At 41.9% G+C, this 17,802-nt stretch overlaps 2 protein-coding genes across 2 annotated transcripts in view; one reads left to right on the top strand and one right to left on the bottom strand.

Moving 5' to 3' along the window:
* The first annotated feature begins 8,156 nt into the window (after positions 1-8,156).
* LOC118362062 (insulinoma-associated protein 2) lies at positions 8,157-10,864 on the top strand. Its single transcript, XM_035742267.2, has one exon. The coding sequence runs from the start codon at positions 8,397-8,399 to the stop codon at positions 10,050-10,052; it is 1,656 nt and encodes a 551-aa protein (XP_035598160.1). The 5' UTR covers positions 8,157-8,396; the 3' UTR covers positions 10,053-10,864.
* A 153-nt stretch (positions 10,865-11,017) lies between these two features.
* Positions 11,018-17,802, bottom strand: part of LOC118362690 (ral GTPase-activating protein subunit alpha-1) — a 73,580-nt gene continuing 66,795 nt past the window's right edge. Inside the window, 1 exon segment of the mRNA XM_035743232.2 lies at positions 11,018-14,763. Coding sequence (XP_035599125.2) covers positions 14,612-14,763 — 152 coding nt within the window. The 3' untranslated portion in view covers positions 11,018-14,611.

The raw sequence follows: 17,802 nt of genomic DNA, 5'->3' as shown, positions 1-17,802 counted from the left end.
ATTGGTCAGCAATATTAAAAACATATTATTTTGGTATAATGCATTAACTTCTCCAGCTGTACATGACAGTAATCTACATTGTGTTGCTTTGTAGTGTATGAGCTACATGTTTTCGTTTCAACAGCTACAGGTTTTGGAAGATGAATACGTTGTTTTGTTTTTAAATTCATTACAGACACTGTAACACGTATTTCTTAAACAATACATAGTACTGTATGAACTGAATAGAAGCCAATCCTTTCTCAAAATAAAATATTTTTTATTTTTATAGAGTTCTTATGTTGCAGTCCAAACTAGATCAAAAGAAATGCATGTGTTTTTGTCCTTGAAACATTACGTTGAAATACTGTAAAATCCCATAAAACCTATGGAGGTTGTTCCTTATGAAGAGTTTCGTAATGGTGGATGGCGTCTTCGAACAGCGCCCCCTGTCAGTCATCTAGTAAATACATATCATTGGTAAGAACCTATAATCTGCATCTCACTGGTAGAGGAGGAAAATGATGGGGGTGGGCATCGATGGAAATACCTAAAACTCCGCAGGACAAGAGTTTCTGAAACACTGAGCAAAGGCCGAGAGCAGACAAGAATGGTGACTCATAGTTAATACTAGTGAATTACTGAATCAAAATACAAAGCAAATTGTACAGTCGTGATGAGTGTGCTGCCTTGTCAAACATTAACCCAATACAACCCAATGCAAAACAATAAAGTGTGTTAATGAAATGGATGACTGTGTATTTTGTGTGAACTTTGTCTTTACAGATTGCATTGCTTTCTGATATAATTGTGGCATGTTAACAACAGTGACCAAACATGTTCATACCATCAGCTCTCAAGTCGGACATGGAATAAGTGGAAATGCTTCATTTTCTTAATTAAACTTTATTTTAATAGGGAGGACATATTGAGACCTAGGTCTCTTTATCACATGTTTCCTGTATAATACAACATACCAAAATATATACAGTGCCTTCAGAAAGTATTCACACCCCTTGACTTTGTCCACATTTTGTGTTACAAAGTGGGATGATAATGGATTTAATTTTCATTTTTTGTCAATGATCTATGCACAATACTCTAAGTCAAAGTGGGAGAGAAATTATAATGTAAAAAATTGATGAATAATAAACTACTAATATATCTTGATTACATTTACATTTAAGTCATTTAGCAGACGCTCTTATCCAGAGCGACTTACAAATTGGTGCATTCACCTTATGACATCCAGTGGAACAGCCACTTTACAATAGTGCATCTAAATCTTTTAAGGGGGGGGGGATTACTTTATCCTATCCTAGGTATTCCTTAAAGAGGTGGGGTTTCAGGTGTCTCCGGAAGGTGGTGATTGACTCTGCTGTCCTGGCGTCGTGAGGGAGTGTGTTCCACCATTGGGGAGCCAGAGCAGCGAACAGTTTTGACTGGGCTGAGCGGGAACTGTACTTCCTCAGTGGTAGGGAGGCGAGCAGGCCAGAGGTGGATGAACGCAGTGCCCTTGTTTGGGTGTAGGGACTGATCAGAGCCTGGAGGTACTGAGGTGCCGTTCCCCTCACAGCTCCGTAGGCAAGCACCATGGTCTTGTAGCGGATGCGAGCTTCAACTGGAAGCCAGTGGAGAGAGCGGAGGAGCGGGGTGACGTGAGAGAACTTGGGAAGGTTGAACACCAGACGGGCTGCGGCGTTCTGGATAAGTTGTAGGGGTTTAATGGCACAGGCAGGAGCCCAGCCAACAGCGAGTTGCAGTAATCCAGACGGGAGATGACAAGTGCCTGGATTAGGACCTGCGCCGCTTCCTGTGTGAGGCAGGGTCGTACTCTGCGGATGTTGTAGAGCATGAACCTACAGGAACGGGCTACCGCCTTGATGTTAGTTGAGAACGACAGGGTGTTGTCCAGGATCACGCCAAGGTTCTTAGCGCTCTGGGAGGAGGACACAATGGAGTTGTCAACCGTGATGGCGAGATCATGGAACGGGCAGTCCTTCCCGGGAGGAAGAGCAGCTCCGTCTTGCCGAGGTTCAGCTTGAGGTGGTGATCCGTCATCCACACTGATATGTCTGCCAGACATGCAGAGATGCGATTCACCACCTGGTCATCAGAAGGAGGAAAGGAGAAGATTAATTGTGTGTCGTCTGCATAGCAATGATAGGAGAGACCATGTGAGGTTATGACAGAGCCAAGTGACTTGGTGTATAGCGAGAATAGGAGAGGGCCTAGAACAGAGCCCTGGGGGACACCAGTGGTGAGAGCGCGTGGTGAGGAGACAGATTCTCGCCACGCCACCTGGTAGGAGCGACCTGTCAGGTAGGACGCAATCCAAGCGTGGGCCGCGCCGGAGATGCCCAACTCGGAGAGGGTGGAGAGGAGGATCTGATGGTTCACAGTATCGAAGGCAGCCGATAGGTCTAGAAGGATGAGAGCAGAGGAGAGAGAATTAGCTTTAGCGGTGCGGAGCGCCTCCGTGATACAGAGAAGAGCAGTCTCAGTTGAATGACTACATTACATATGATTACATATAGTGGTGCAAAAAAGTATTTAGTCAGCCACCAATTGTGCAAGTTCTCCCACTTAAAAAGATGAGAGAGGCCTGTAATTTTCATCATAGGTACACTTCAACTATGACAGACAAAATGGGGGAATCCAGAAAATCACATTGTAGGATTTTTTATGAATTTATTTGAAAATTATGGTGGAAAATAAGTATTTGGTCACCTACAAACAAGCAAGATTTCTGGCTCTCACAGACCTGTAACTTCTTCTTTAAGAGGCTCTGGTCTGATGAAACAAAAATAGAACTGTTTGGCCATAATGACCATTATTATGTTTGGAGGAAAAAGGGGGAGGCTTGCAACTCGAAGAACCCCATACCAACTGTGAAGCATGGGGGTGGCAGCATCATGTTGTGGGGGTGCTTTGCTGCAGGAGGGACTGGTGCACTTCACAAAATAGATGGCATCATGAGAAAGGAAAATTACGTGAATATATTGAAGCAATATCTCAAGACATCAGTCAGGAAGTTAAAGCTTGGTTGCAAATAGGTCTTCCAAATGGACAAATACCCCAAGCATACTTCCAAAGTTGTGGCAAAAATGGCTTAAGGCCAACAAAGTCATGGTATTAGAGTGGCCATCACAAAGCCCTGACCTCAATCCAACAGCCCCAAAACATCACTGCTCTAGAGGAGATCTGCATGGAGGAATGGGCCAAAATACCATCAACAGTGTGTGAAAACCTTGTGAAGACAGAAAACGTTTGACCTCTGTCATTGCCAACAAAGGGTATATAACAAAGTATTGAGATAAACTTTTGTTATTGACCAAATACTTATTTTCCACCATCATTTGCAAATTTTTTTAAAATTCAAATTTTGTCTGTTATAGTTGAAGTGTACCTATGATGAAAATTACAGGCCTCTCTCATCTTTTTAAGTGGGAGAACTTGCACAATTGGTGGCTGACTAAATACTTTTTTGCCCCACTGTAAGTATTCAACTCCCTAAATCACATTTAGCGACCATTACAGCTGTGAGTCTTTCTGGGTAAGTTTCTAAGCTTTCCACACCTGGATTGTGCAAAGTTTTCCCATGATTCTTTAAGCTCTGTCAAATTGGTTGTTCATCATTGCTGAAGAAACATTTTCAGGTCTTCAAATAGATTTTCAAGCAGGTTTGAGTCAAATCTGTAACTCGGCCATTTAGGAACATTCACAGTCTTCTTGGTAAGCAACTCCAATGTAGATTTGCTGAAAGGTGAATTTATCTTGCAGTGTCTGGTGGAAAGCAGACTGAACCAGGTTTTCCTCTAGGATATTGCCTGTGCTTAGCTCCATTCTGTTTCTTTTTTTAATTCTGAAAAACTCCCCAGTCCTTAATGATTACAAGCATACATATAACATGCCACCACTTTGGTCAAAAATATGGAGAGTGGTACTCAGTAATGTGTTGTATTGGATTTGCTCCAAACATAACACTTTGCATTAAGGAGAAAAAGTGAATTGCTTTACCACATTTTTTTTATTGCAAACATGATGCATGTTTTGGAATATTTGTATTCTGTACAGGCTTCCTTCTTTTCCCTCTGTCAAGTAGGTTAGAATTGTGGCGTAACTAAAATGTTGTTGATCCATCCTCAGTTTAATGGCTACGATAGGAGAAAACTATGTAACTGGTAAAAAGTCACAAATGGGCTCATGGTGAAATCCCTGAGTGGTTTCCTTACTCTCCGGCAACTGAGTTAGGAATACATTTAAACTCAGTTTTTCAGAAGTTTACATACACTAAGTTGACTGTGCCTTTAAACAGCTTGGAAATTCCAGAAAATTATGTCATGGCTTTATAAGCTTCTGATAGGCTAATTAATAATTTGAGTCAATTGGAGGTGTACCTGTGGATGTATTTCAAGGCCTACCTTCAAACTCAGTGCCTCTTTGCATGACATCATGGGAAAATCTAAAGAAATCAGCCAAGACCACCATTTCTCACATAATTAGTTGTGCCGACACAAAATGGTCCCACCATGTCAAGTGAACAAATAATCTGTCTGCATTTATAAACTCCTACCGAAATGTTTTTTTTTTATGTTTTTTTTTTTTCTCACAGCTGTCGTCATTTAAAAAAACATTTTTTTACAGGTATGACTGTACTCGCATGAAAAACAACTGTGGATGGAAACATGGTTTAAGTCTCAGCTTGGCAACCCTTTAAGCCCAATTATACGTTTTTACAACACTTACCTCTCTTGCTGTAGCTCAGAATGTTTGTTTCTCCATCTCTTCAGCCATCTCGTTAAGTCATGTACTTGGCATGGATGGCTTACAACATATGCTTGTGTAGGGGACCAATGTGGTGTCAGACAAGTGGACAGGTTCTAATGTTTCAGAGGCTACTGATGCCACAATAATCATATTGACACACAACAAATATTACTAAGAGATACATCTGGGTCAGAAGAGATGCACTATGTAGTGTTTGACATCATTTTTTAGTTTAGGACCTGTACGGAATGCAGTTTAGGACAAATGCAACCGTGGGTCACACAGGGTTAAAGGCAGTCTGAAAACACCTGATTTGGATACATGTGATGTATTGGGTTGAAACGATATCACTAGCTACACAACAGCAACATCTCAGTTCAAGCACAGCACAAGAAACATAAGAATCTGACATTCTGAAATAAAGTGAAAAATGTAACCTACATGCACTAATTTGAGAACGAACTAATCACAAGACACCAGTAGATGGCGACAGAGGGGAGACATATTCCTTTAGTTCATGAAGAAAAAAAAAAGCCTATTCTGTAGACTTTGATTTACCAGTCGACCTTTACATCAGTAGTTCTATATTATTCTAGCTAGGTAGGACTACATGTAGACAGAGAGGAATAATGTAATCATGAAAAAAAAAGAAAGAACGAAAGATGTTTCCGTTTAAGTCATAAACAAGGTTGTCCATGTCTTCTTTCTAGCGGGCTGAGCAGAACATGAGTGCTAATTAAGAACAATCAAAAATGTAATTACTGAGCAATCTGTCGGTCAGGGAGCTGCCAAATCTTGCAAGGCTGGAGCTGTCCGTCTCCCGCGGTGCTGAAACACCACCGCACCACGCACTAACAAGAGAGCCGACCCTGAATCCAACACACACACTTAAACATCATATAATGCTTAGTAGTACGAGGTCCCCAACATCGATTAAATAAAAACAAAAAGCATAAGAAAAAAATGCATATTATTATAAGGACTAAGCGATTATAGGCTACTGTGACCACATGCCAGGCTGTAGTCCAGTAATACTTTAAAACGGATGAAAAAGAAAAATCAATAAATTCATTTTCAGCAGTCTGTGGGATTAGAGGAAGGCATTGATCACACAGATGACATCTCAATAATCTGACATCGGGGCTAATCTTTTCAAAGCCGTAAGTATATCTAGCAAGAAGAAACGTTCAAAAATCCGGCCAAGGTCGAAACAAATTTTGTTTACATTTTGACAATGAAAAATATTTCAAAAGTTCAATTTCTGAACGAAGTAGCATAGGCCTATGAGTGCCATGAACAAATATTGTTGTAAATGTTTCCCTAATGTTGATTAGATTTATTTCATTAAAAAAGGCGTAGGCTATGCATGACATAGCCTGCTAAAATAGACTAGAATAAATAATGCAAGCGTAGGCCCACAATTAAAATATATTAGATGTTTTTAATAATACTTGGTGCAAAGCCTAATTGTGATTTCCACTGAATTCGCATTAGATGTTATAACACTCTGTACAGAGACACCTCTTAATTCCCCAGGTGGCCCTTGTCAAGCGCACGTCAAAAGGAAGTGCCGGTTCTCACGCTCATCCGCTTTGATTAATTTCCAGGGACGCCCCCTAACCACGAACCAACTCGGCACAACATATTGTAAACCACCAGGGCCAGAGCGATACGCTCCCCCGGGATAAAAATGTATTTGCTTCTCTGATCTCTTATCTGCGTTCCCAGCTTCGCAAGGAGGGCAGGAGAAACGTAAATGCCCTCTTTCCCGCTGGCAGGTTACGGGTGGGTTGGGTCTCCGCCACCAATTATCTTCTCTTGTCAGTGCCGTGAGCATCACTAACCTTCTGCAGCGGAGATAGCGCGTTGGTCTCACTAGGGAAAACGGACACGGAGATATTCTGTTAGATATTCCCATCGATAACGCAACAAAAGAGAGAACAGATAGGGTGCTACGTCCCTAATGAAAAAAGCAATGGCACATCTCATTATCTTATGACCTTAACTGATAAAATAGCCAACAAATAGCCAATAGGCTGGTTCTGAATGCTGACAAATTAGGATGGCCATCTGTAAAAGCACAGTAGACCTAAAGGCTGAATAAATGAACATGAAGGACAGGCCTAACGATTAACGTAGGTATACTTACCATCTTAGGCACTACCTAGGCTATATCAATATGATAAGGGGATCTGTTTGAATCAAAAACCATCTGCATTCAGGCGACAGATTAAAAGGTGTGGAGAGATAACATCTGTGTTTTATTGTTGATAGGCCTACTTGGGCTCCTCCAATCCGTGTCACTGTACCCAGTTTTAATGACAGTTGGTAAAATCACGCACACATGTAAAACATGAGGATGTCTGTCAAGGAGACGTATATAGGCTACTCAAGGGGAGCATTCGTAAATCTAATGGATATTTCTGTAACATTGTTGGCATAGGTTAGGTCCTACTAATGGCTGTTGAAAGATTGCATCTGGAAGAGCTGCCTCTCAAATTAAACGGCTTAATCGCGCGGTTACATTCATTACTGCGCGCACAGCTTGCAGCCCCACAAAACAAATGAGAAAGCAGGTAAAGTGCATCAAATGGACAGATTAAGACAACAGACTTTTCATAAATGCTATAAATTACGCGGCATGCCAACAGAACAGAAAACCAAAACAATCATGTCATCTTAATTGCTAGTCGCTTATCAACAGCAGGATAATTCAAATCCGAATAAAGAATTCCCAGAAAGGTTATTCGCGTGAGGAAGCAAATCATTCATTCATTACGCACTTTGCTTGGAGAGAGGGAGTCACTCTATTATAATCAACATGATTTAGGAAATAAACGACCTATCCTTGTTGTATTTGTGGCATAATATTAATATTAGTCATATGCAATGACATTATTAGGATTAAACTAACATTTTATGGGCTATTTTTCATTGTCATTTCAACAATATTTGATTCAAATTCTGGAGGTCAGTCTGCTTTTTCGTGCATTTGGCTAGTTTATTAAACACATGCTGTCCATAAAGGACATTAATTAATGTATTTGCAGAAACTTGACTGTCTACGAGATAGTATATAGTATTACGCATCTCTGTATCACAGAGAAAACGTTGAAAAATCACAAAACATATCGTAATTGCATGGTCAGTTTTTTTCATTCTTATACATTGACATTAGTAATGTAATATGGATAGCGTAACATTTAAGGTTAGGACATCTTCTGATTCGATCGTGCAAATCGTGAATCACTAGACAAGTTGTAACGTTATTGATGGGTTATTAAGAAGAACATGGAAAACCAATGGGATGATACAATGTTAAGTGTGTAACTGATTTATAATAATCCACTCCACATTAGTAATGCCTTTGTAACTGGATCGTCTCTTAAACGCACGAGCGTCGCCCACTCCACTGTCCGTGCTGATTGGACAGGGCTTGGCCACAAACGGTGACTTCACAAAAAAACAGAAGGCGACCCCAAAGATAAAAAACAAGCCACGCTCATCGATGTGGCAGTGTCCTCCGTCCCTTCCACCTGTCAGTAGTCACCTCGCCCGCGCGCCTATCAGAAAGCTACCGCGAGCGCTCCTTCACGAGTAACGGCACTTCAAAGTTGACCCGGGAACCTTTCCGTTCCGGCGTTAAGATGCCCAGAGGATTTTTAGTGAAGAGGAGTAAACGCGGCTCAGCGGCTTCTTACAGAACTCGTAATGACAACGAACTGCTAAAAGTGGACATGCCTGTGCATACACCGGAGGAGCGAACTGGGGTGCCAAATGCGTGCCCAATTGTGCCGTTATCCGAGGATGGTACATTTGGAGAGCCATGGACCAGCGACCCGGCTGAAGCGGATCAGGTTCAGCTGCCGGAGAGCGCAGGCAAGGTGGAGATCAGGGAGGACTTTGGGAAATACCCCCTACACTATCCCCTCACTGAACCGGACCATGATGGGTCTCCTGGCCGGGCTGACCTCTCCTATAGCCCGATAAAACCCGTTGGCACCGAGTTGGAAAAATCTTTCTTCGACCGGTGTATGAGTTCACCAACCGTGACAGAGACGTTCGCGATGAGCACGCCCGTGTCCTCAATAGAGAGACTTCTACAAAATCACGCGCCCTTTGGACACTCTGATATGAAATTCGACCCACCTGTGCACCTCTACCCATCTCTCCATCATGCTATGAAACGCACGTACATGGAGCCGGAGCGAAAGACCAAGCCAACATCCAAAAAGCCTAAAGTGATCAGGAAGCTCAGTTTAGAGGATGAAATCTCCACCTCACCAGTGCTTGGGCTGAGAATTAAGAAGGAGACCCCTGAATTTAAAGCAGCAACAGCATCTTCTGGTAATAAGAAACCGTTGGGAGAATTCATCTGCCAGCTCTGCAAAGAGGAATATCCTGACCCTTTCTCCCTCGCGCAACACAAGTGCTCCAGGATTGTGCGCATAGAGTACCGCTGTCCCGAGTGCGACAAAGTTTTCAGCTGTCCTGCCAACCTAGCCTCTCATCGCAGGTGGCATAAGCCTCGTCCGGTTACCAACGGAGAGGCACAGAGCGCAAAAAAGTCACAACCAGAGGCACAGTTGCACGAGAGGACATCCGTGGAAGGGAAAGAGAATGCGAGCGAGTTGAGAGTTAACAATCAGCACCACGTCTCTCCGGACAGCTCCATTTGTCAGCGGTCCATCACGGTGGACAGCTCCCACAGACAAGAGCAGGTACTCAGAAGGGCACAGGAGAGCCCGCCGCCCTTCGATCCGCGCTACCGGGTCACAGAGAAAAGCATTGACCTGCACATCAGAGCGGGTGACAGCTCAAGCACAATGCATTGTCCGGAGACTGACGTTGCCTCTCCCTTCTTACAGAACTCCGGGACAGTTGAGGAGATTTACGAATGTCGCTATTGCAGCAAGAAGTTCCGAAGACAAGCGTATCTGAGGAAACATCTTGCAGCGCACGAGACAATCAAAGTCTCGCCATATAACCAGATAGAGAGTGGGCAAATCACGTTTCCCTGTCACTTGTGTGGTGCCCATTTCCCATCCGCTGAAATTCGGGACAAGCACAGAGTTTGGCACGCAATGAGAGACGACATTCTAATGAATCCAGGGAAGATTGCGGGTAGACCAGAATTAATAAGACCAGACCTCACACAGGGAGATCAACAGATATTCACCTGTAAGCACTGCCCCTCTACCTTCTTCAGTTCTCCTGGGCTCACGAGGCATATCAACAAGTCTCACCCTACAGAGAACCGGCAGGTGATGCTGCTACAGATGGCAGTCCGGCCCGGCTGCTAGTAGCCTCGTCTACTGTAACACTGTAACCCATGAGCAACAAGTGGATTCATTCATTACTACATATGAAAGTATGAATGCATTTTCTTTGTACTACATGTGATTGTATTGTAACTTATTATACTACCAGATCAGGTCAAAAACATTAGCCTATTTTCATCACAAGATAGTATTTTTTTGTTTTTTGCAATGACAGATGAGCCTGCCTTTCCCAAATTATGTGCTGCCCAAACACCCACACCTGTTCTGTTTTTATTCCTTTAATGTCCTTGTTTTTTGAGGTGGGAGTTGAGCAGGGTCTGTGTTGTGTTTACCTCTGAATCAGAAGACTGACTATACCGGCACACTTTACAGTGACAAAACAAGGGTTATGACACATTTTTTCATCTAGGACCACATTTTAACGCTTGCTTTTGGCCTATATTCACGAATGTACATTATTGATTGATTTACAGTGTAATGATTGTTGAAACATTTTAACAGTGAAAATGGGTATATAAAATGTTTTAAATAGTCAAGAGCTGTAATTATAAGCATGTAATGAAAATAAGAGGTTGATCCTGTGAATGGGCCATCTGAAGAGTACCAGACCTCACCACCTTTATGTTAATGTAGTTCCTATGGAAATTGAATGTGCTTGTTCAGTATAGTTGTGGAATTGATTTATAAACCAGCAAGGCTATTAAGATGTATTTTCCTACAGAAAATCAAGCTTACCTGTTAGAGTATAAAACTGTTTTAGTGAGTTTAAAAGTGTATTTATTCTATAAAATGTAATTGCTCAATAAATTCCTTCATGGCGACGATGGTTATAATTACGTTGTATTTTGATATGTAGCCTAGTGAACATGGAGAAAAAAAATACGTACTTTGATTGTCAATAAACACAAGTCTGTGTGCATACGAATGATGGCTACTATACAGTATTTGATGAGATTTTCACAAGAGCTATTCCAATAACAAGCAGGTGGTAAGAATACTTTTTATTGTCAAATTCCATTGCACACCCACTCTCTTTCTGGACAGCCATTACAAACGTATAGATACAAGTATGCCAATACCATTTCATTTTGTGTGATTGTGTGTGCGCGTGTGTGTGTAGATGTTATACCAACACATGCAGTTAGTAGGCTTACTGGCATCATGCAGTATTTGGTCAGTAGTAACATACAGTATAACTCCATAAATGAGCAAGTCATTTTTTAAAAACTTTACAGTATGTACACGTTTCAGTCCCGTCTGAGTGTAGGGAGAGAGCAAACCAATCTTATCCAATCTCCTCAGCTTTAAGTAAGGATGCAGCATGATTTCCTCACTCTCTCTGGCAAGTTTTTAGTTCTCATCCTTGGTCATCTTATAATAATAATAACTATCGGAACGGACTTCAAGCTCATATATTCAAACGTAACACAAAAATAACATGGATTTGACCTTAGACATGGCAGCAGTTTTTAAAAGATATTACAACCAAAAAGGTCCAAAAAAAGGTATTTACAATCCCTTTCCTCTCTAGCAGAGAACCTATAGCTGAAAGCAAATAACGATAAAGTATAACAAAAAATAATAGCAGTATTCAAAGATAAAAATGCAGTGTTTGCTCTGTTAGTGTCGTAAAGTTGGACACAGTTGGCAACTGGAGTGACAAAGGGGTGGGTCGTTCTTGAATTGCAGTGGGATTTGCCTCCCTTGCCTTCGCAACCACGAAACACACTTTAAAATGACAAAAAGTTACACATCATACATGTTTTTGTTTATAGGGAACAGTTTATCTATACTAAAACATTGTAAGTCCTTTATACTGCAAAACGTTATGTTTATGCATTGTTTAAAGTACTAAGGATAAGCAAATGGGCTTTTTCCAGTAGTGATGTAGAGTTGTATTGACATGTTTTGGGGATTTAGTGATCGATTATTTTGAATACTAGATAGTGAACAAAAGTATTTAATAGATTGTATAGATCAGGGATAGGCAACTCCAGTCCTCGGGGGCTGGAGTGCTGTCACACTTTTCCCCCATATCTAATATCTGATTAAACTAATTGCATTCTAAACTGAAGATCATGATTCTTTGATTAATGGAGTTAGGGGTGGGGGCAAAAGTGTGACACCAATCAGGCCCCCGAGGACTGGAGTTGCCCATCCCGGGTATAGATCAATAAAAACAGGCTATTTAAAAAGAAACTGTCCATCAGTTTTATGTCATTGGTGTTACCGCCTTGAAAATCACTCATTGCAAAGATATACAACGACCTTGAGCATTCCCTCCAGTGGCAAACTTATCAGGGAGGGGTCTGTATTAACGAAAATGTTTAGCTAATCACACCCTTTAAGTACGTCATACATTTGAGGATTTCATTGATCATTTGGTGTTTAAATCCAACAGGTGTTACTCAATTTAAATGAAGGGAACTTACATTGTGAGCAAAATTAGTAATCATATCACTTTAGTAAATTATTTATATTTTTAATGACTTTACAAGAAAATCCTCAACCTAAAATGTCTCAGTGTTACTACTCCTACAGGTGGCACAATGCTATCATAATGGTAAACATGATTTAAAGTCATTAAGCTGCCATATTAGCTGATTTAGACAGGAAGATGTACCCAAATACATGTAAATAAAAAATATAAAAAATTATCCCCCCCCAAAATGCCATCGTAACTCAAGAACGACCCAGGTACAGGTGTTGTTGGAGAAGCAGGCCAGGGTGGAAGACCACGATGAAGACCTGCTACAATACATGAAGGGGACAGTAGAGAAGTGTTCACGACAAATAGCACATTAGCTTGATCTGAAGCCCACCTGCAGAGACCCTAGCTGGAGTTTCAGAAGAACCCAAATAAATAACAGTGGTGTCAAACTCATTTTGCCCCAGGGACGGCATTCGGTCTTCAACGAGGTCCAGAGGGCCACACTGAAAATGTTTTATATTCCCTCGAAGTCCAAATTTGCAAAAAATAGACAACCGTCTAGCTAATTGTTTCGATACTTCCTGACTGTCTAGATTTAATTTAGGTGATTATTGGCGAGCTGGACAGTGAAGAAACGGTATATGGTTGTTTAAGCTCCTATACAGTACATACTGTGTTAATACCAATACTTTACAGGAGGGAATTTCTCCATATCATAGGAGATGGTCCTCTTTCATTTGTGTTGTTGCACAGACAGACACACAAACCTTAACAGCAATGAGCTTTTTCTAGCTGTGGACAAAGCTACAGTACAGTGTTGTATAGGCCAACTTCAGCAGGCAAGCTTTGTGATGACGTCCGAGGCAGAAGACCTCTTATATGAAACAAGCAGAAGATCTGATCACACATCCAACCGTTGGTCTACGTATCTTAAAGTTAATAGACGTCTAGTTTTTTTTGGGCAGCTATATTCAAATCTGTACACAGACCAGGTATGGTCCTCAACACTATACACCTTAAATATGTATTCTCATATATATAATATAGTCATCATAAGTGAAAAAAGGGCTGGTTCAATACAACACATTGTATATGAACAAAACTAAATCATCAGTAACATTCTTTATCAGGTGAAAAACAATTTTACAATCTCGATTAAAAAAAATACACGTGACCCTCAAAAGAACAACAGTAGTGTGAACTCAGAAAGTCAAACTCAGTCGCACGTTTAGCGTGAAAACCAAAACCAAAATGTAAGTGCTTCACTTTAACCAAACAATTTCCATCTCAGAATTCTAGAAACAAACTTTTCCAACTTCAAAACGTTCATCTCATCTTTGAACACTTGCTGACATTGCTTCAGTCCAAGCATAAAGAAAGTGACAACTCCTGTATATACAGAATATAGTACAAATATATATATATAAATTTGTCTCACGGTGGACACAGTGACCAAATATGACAAATTAGCTTTTCTTACTTTGTGTTTCTTTGTTCTTTCTTACAAACTCTTACAATCCCTTTCCTAGTGGGTGCAGAGTCAGGTGCCCAGAGAGCAGGGAGATCAGGATATTAGCCACTCTGCTCAGCTACAACAGCAGAGAAAGACCACACTATAGTTCATCATCTCAGTCTAATATCAAGTGATTTCAACCATCAACAATGCTACTTACAATGAACACACATCTCTCATGTTGCCTTTATGCTTTCTGTACAAAACCAACCCATGCTGCTTCTTTTATATATCTAAGTATATTATATTTTGTGTAAAGTTTGAGGTGGTAGTGAGCATAGATAGCTAACCTTGACCAGGGGACTTGTTTATTCTGTTGGAGGCCCTGCTACCACAAGCTGAGTCCTGGGGGCCCCTGGGCTGGCACCTGAGGGTCTGGCTCTGTTGAAGGCCTTATCCTGCATCTTGGAAGGATGGTGCAGTAGGGTTGATGCTGATTCTGACCCTGCAGGGCAGGCGTGTCCATGTCCATATAGTGGGGGTACATAACATGCGATGCAGCGCTGTTAGCAGGTAAAGGCTGGTAGTTGCAGTGCAGTCCTAGCTATACAGTACAGAGAGTCAGTCGGTTTGTCTGAAGGCTGTGACCTCATGCAGGGCGTTGCATGGAGGACGATCAGCGGAGGGAAAGTCCGATCAGGTCTTATTGGCCGAGCCGGAGGAGCGTCGGAGCTTCATGGACATGCGGCTCTTGCTAGTACGAGGGGACATTGGCGAGGCTAACTGGTCGGCCCCGTCTAGCTGCACTGCTGCTGGACTTTCTCCCTCCTGACTCTCGAGGCATGAGCCTGTGGAAGGAGAGAGAGGGAGGGATGAAGGATAGGGGAAGAAACAGAGGGAGGGAAGGAGAGCACAGGTATTAGAGTACCCCCGTACCTGCCCAGCCAACCCACTACATTCAATAATAAAACAGAAATGCTGAAGCCCCCCCCCAATACTACTGGATCTTACTCCTCCAGTCTACACCCTGCCTTTCTGAGGTTAGTCCCCAGCTCATATTAGCCTTAGTCTAAGGAAAGCGAGGGGAAAGTCAGTACATGCACTTCAATTTCTACTATAGTGGTAGAGGTGTTACATCTCTTTGAAAATCATTGTTTTGACTTGTGTTTTAGTGACTGTATTATACAGACAATACAGTTAGCTCTTTTTTTAACCGTGATGAATCAAAGCATCAATGTGCATGAAATGAATCCAAACAACTATGGTGGTAATATTAAAACACAGGGATATGACACCTAGACCGCCAGAGAACAATGCACAGGACACTAAAGAAGAAGGAAACAGGGTAAGAAGGAAAAAGAAAAAAGGTACTTTGCCGTGTTCATGTTTCAGCGTACCATTCACAGCTAGCATGAAAGACCTTCCGTTTCAAGCCTTTGCCCTTTACCTTGCCGAGCCCAATGTTTTCTACTGGAGTTTTGGGAAGGAGCAGAAATATCAAGCTCTCTTTGGTGGGGAAGATGAAGAGAAGCCACAAAGCCACAGGGGAGAGAGAGGGGAGGAGAAGAAAGTAGAAGAGGAGACAACAGGACAACGGAGGTCAGTAGAGGTGAATTGGAAAATGGGTAAGGAGAGGAAAAGGGAAGAGGAAGTAATGAAGCAGTTTGAAGGAGTAGGCAGGGAAGGAGCGGTACAGCGGGGTGGAGCAAGCAAGGAAAGGATTGGAAAAACGCAAAAAGAAGAAGACAAAGACCACAGGAGAGAGAAAAGATAAGAGGTGTGAGCAGAGGGGGAATCAATAGAAGGTGCACAGAGAACAAAGACAGCAGAAGCACCACCTAAACATCATCACACACACACACACACACACACGTTTGACTGGCGCATTAATGCAATGATTACACTTTACTTACCAACGTTTATGCTGTTTAAATATTGATCTTCAGGGCCAGCCATCTTCAATGGCTACATAACGTGTGTGCGTCTGTCAGTCCATGAGTAAAGAGAGCAACTGTACTGTGCTCTGACTGGGCTCATAAAACAGACTTGACTGCCTAACATTTACTGAACACATGTAAAGAGGTAAAGGAACAGAGCTCCAGTAAATTCATGCTCAGGAACACACAGAGGAAGATGGTGGTTAGAATCAAACACAGTGGGAGTGATGAGGAACAGAAGACGACACGAGAAAAGGCCTGTTATGGTGGAAGCATGCAAGGTCTGAGGTTCAACGTTAAAGTTAAGACACTCATCTGACAACATGATGGAGAAGAAACAAGAAACGGGGAACGATTGAAATCAGCAGATTTGGTCAGTGGAGAGAGAGAGAGACAGATAGGTATGGGTGCTCATAACATTGTTACACGTGAATCAGAAGGGAGCGGGGGTTTCCAGGAGTCTTACCTTTAGATATACACAAGTGATAGATTATGATCTAAAGGGGGAAACATAAAGGAAAATAAAACAAAAAAAACAAAAAAATGGAAAAAAGGGAAAAAAAAAAAATCAAAAACAAAGAAACAAAACAGAAATATGATCATTTGGGGTTAAGAGGAACAGAGTCCATCGTGGACTGGTGTTATCAACACAAAGGCAAGAATTAAGGCAAGGTTTTAGGGCTGAAAGATACTCATCACATTCTGTACTAGGAGGCTAATGTTTGCTGAAGCACAGGTCAATGACATAATTACATTTCCCTAATATTTATTGGGGTATTTTTCAGCCACAAAACATGCTTATGCTTCTCACTGTGCGGAACAAAAAACATGTACAATACACATGCATCTTTTCACAAATGAAAGGGTCACAAATTCAAACTGTCAAAAAGCAACGTCATGGACAGATTGAAAATCTTTAGGGATTTTTGAAAAAAATTCTAGATTGTATTTATTTTACTCTCTTAATGTAAGCTACTGCTTTTAATAAGCACACACCTTCTTACATCTGTGACTAACATTAGAAAGAAGAGGACAGAGAGAACTGCTCTGTGTCACAGTTAGAATGCTCTCCTTTAAGATTGGATATAAGGACAAGTCTTCCGGGTGACTGACCCTTTCATTTCCGGCATGCATGTGATGTAGCCTGTCGCCACAGAGCAGAGACAATGAAGCTGGAGAGAGAATCACTGTGATGTAGCCTGTCGCCACAGAGCAGAGACAATGAAGCTGGAGAGAGAATCACTGTGATGTAGCCTGTCGCCACAGAGCAGAGACAATGAAGCTGGAGAGAGAATCACTGTGATGTAGCCTGTCGCCACAGAGCAGAGACAATGAAGCTGGAGAGAGAATCAATGTGATGTAGCCTGTCGCCACAGAGCAGAGACAATGAAGCTGGAGAGAGAATCAATGTGATGTAGCCTGTCGCCACAGAGCAGAGACAGTGAAGCTGGAGAGAGAATCAATGTGATGTAGCCTGTCGCCACAGAGCAGAGACAATGAAGCTGGAGAGAGAATCAATGTGATGTTGGACCATGAAACCAGGTGTGTCAGCCAAACAAGCCCAGGTCCTGGAAGAGCACTTATCACTCCACAAGGGGCCCTAACTGGGGAGGGAGAGAGGGCACTACGCTATGTAGGGGAGTGTGAGACGTGGCTAAGTGCTCCATATGCGTGTGTGTGTGTGGGGGGGGTCTATCCAGGGGAAACACAGTGTGCATTGTTACAAGAATACAGAAAGAAATGACAGGTGCATCGACAGAACTAGTGCGGTTAAGGTTATTGCAGTAAGTGAAGGAGGTTCTCAACGCCAATACCGCCTAACTCATAACTACACAGACGAATTTGCGGATAATTTCTCAAACAGGCCAAACTTCTCTACTGCCAACTGAGATTACAAGAGTACTTAAGTAAAAACACTTTAGTATGTATATTTATCACAACTTTTACTTC

The sequence above is a fragment of the Oncorhynchus keta genome, chromosome 29, assembly GCF_023373465.1.
Source record: "Oncorhynchus keta strain PuntledgeMale-10-30-2019 chromosome 29, Oket_V2, whole genome shotgun sequence".
Taxonomy (NCBI): Eukaryota; Metazoa; Chordata; class Actinopteri; order Salmoniformes; family Salmonidae; genus Oncorhynchus; species Oncorhynchus keta.
This window is presented reverse-complemented; position numbering and strand designations above follow the sequence as displayed.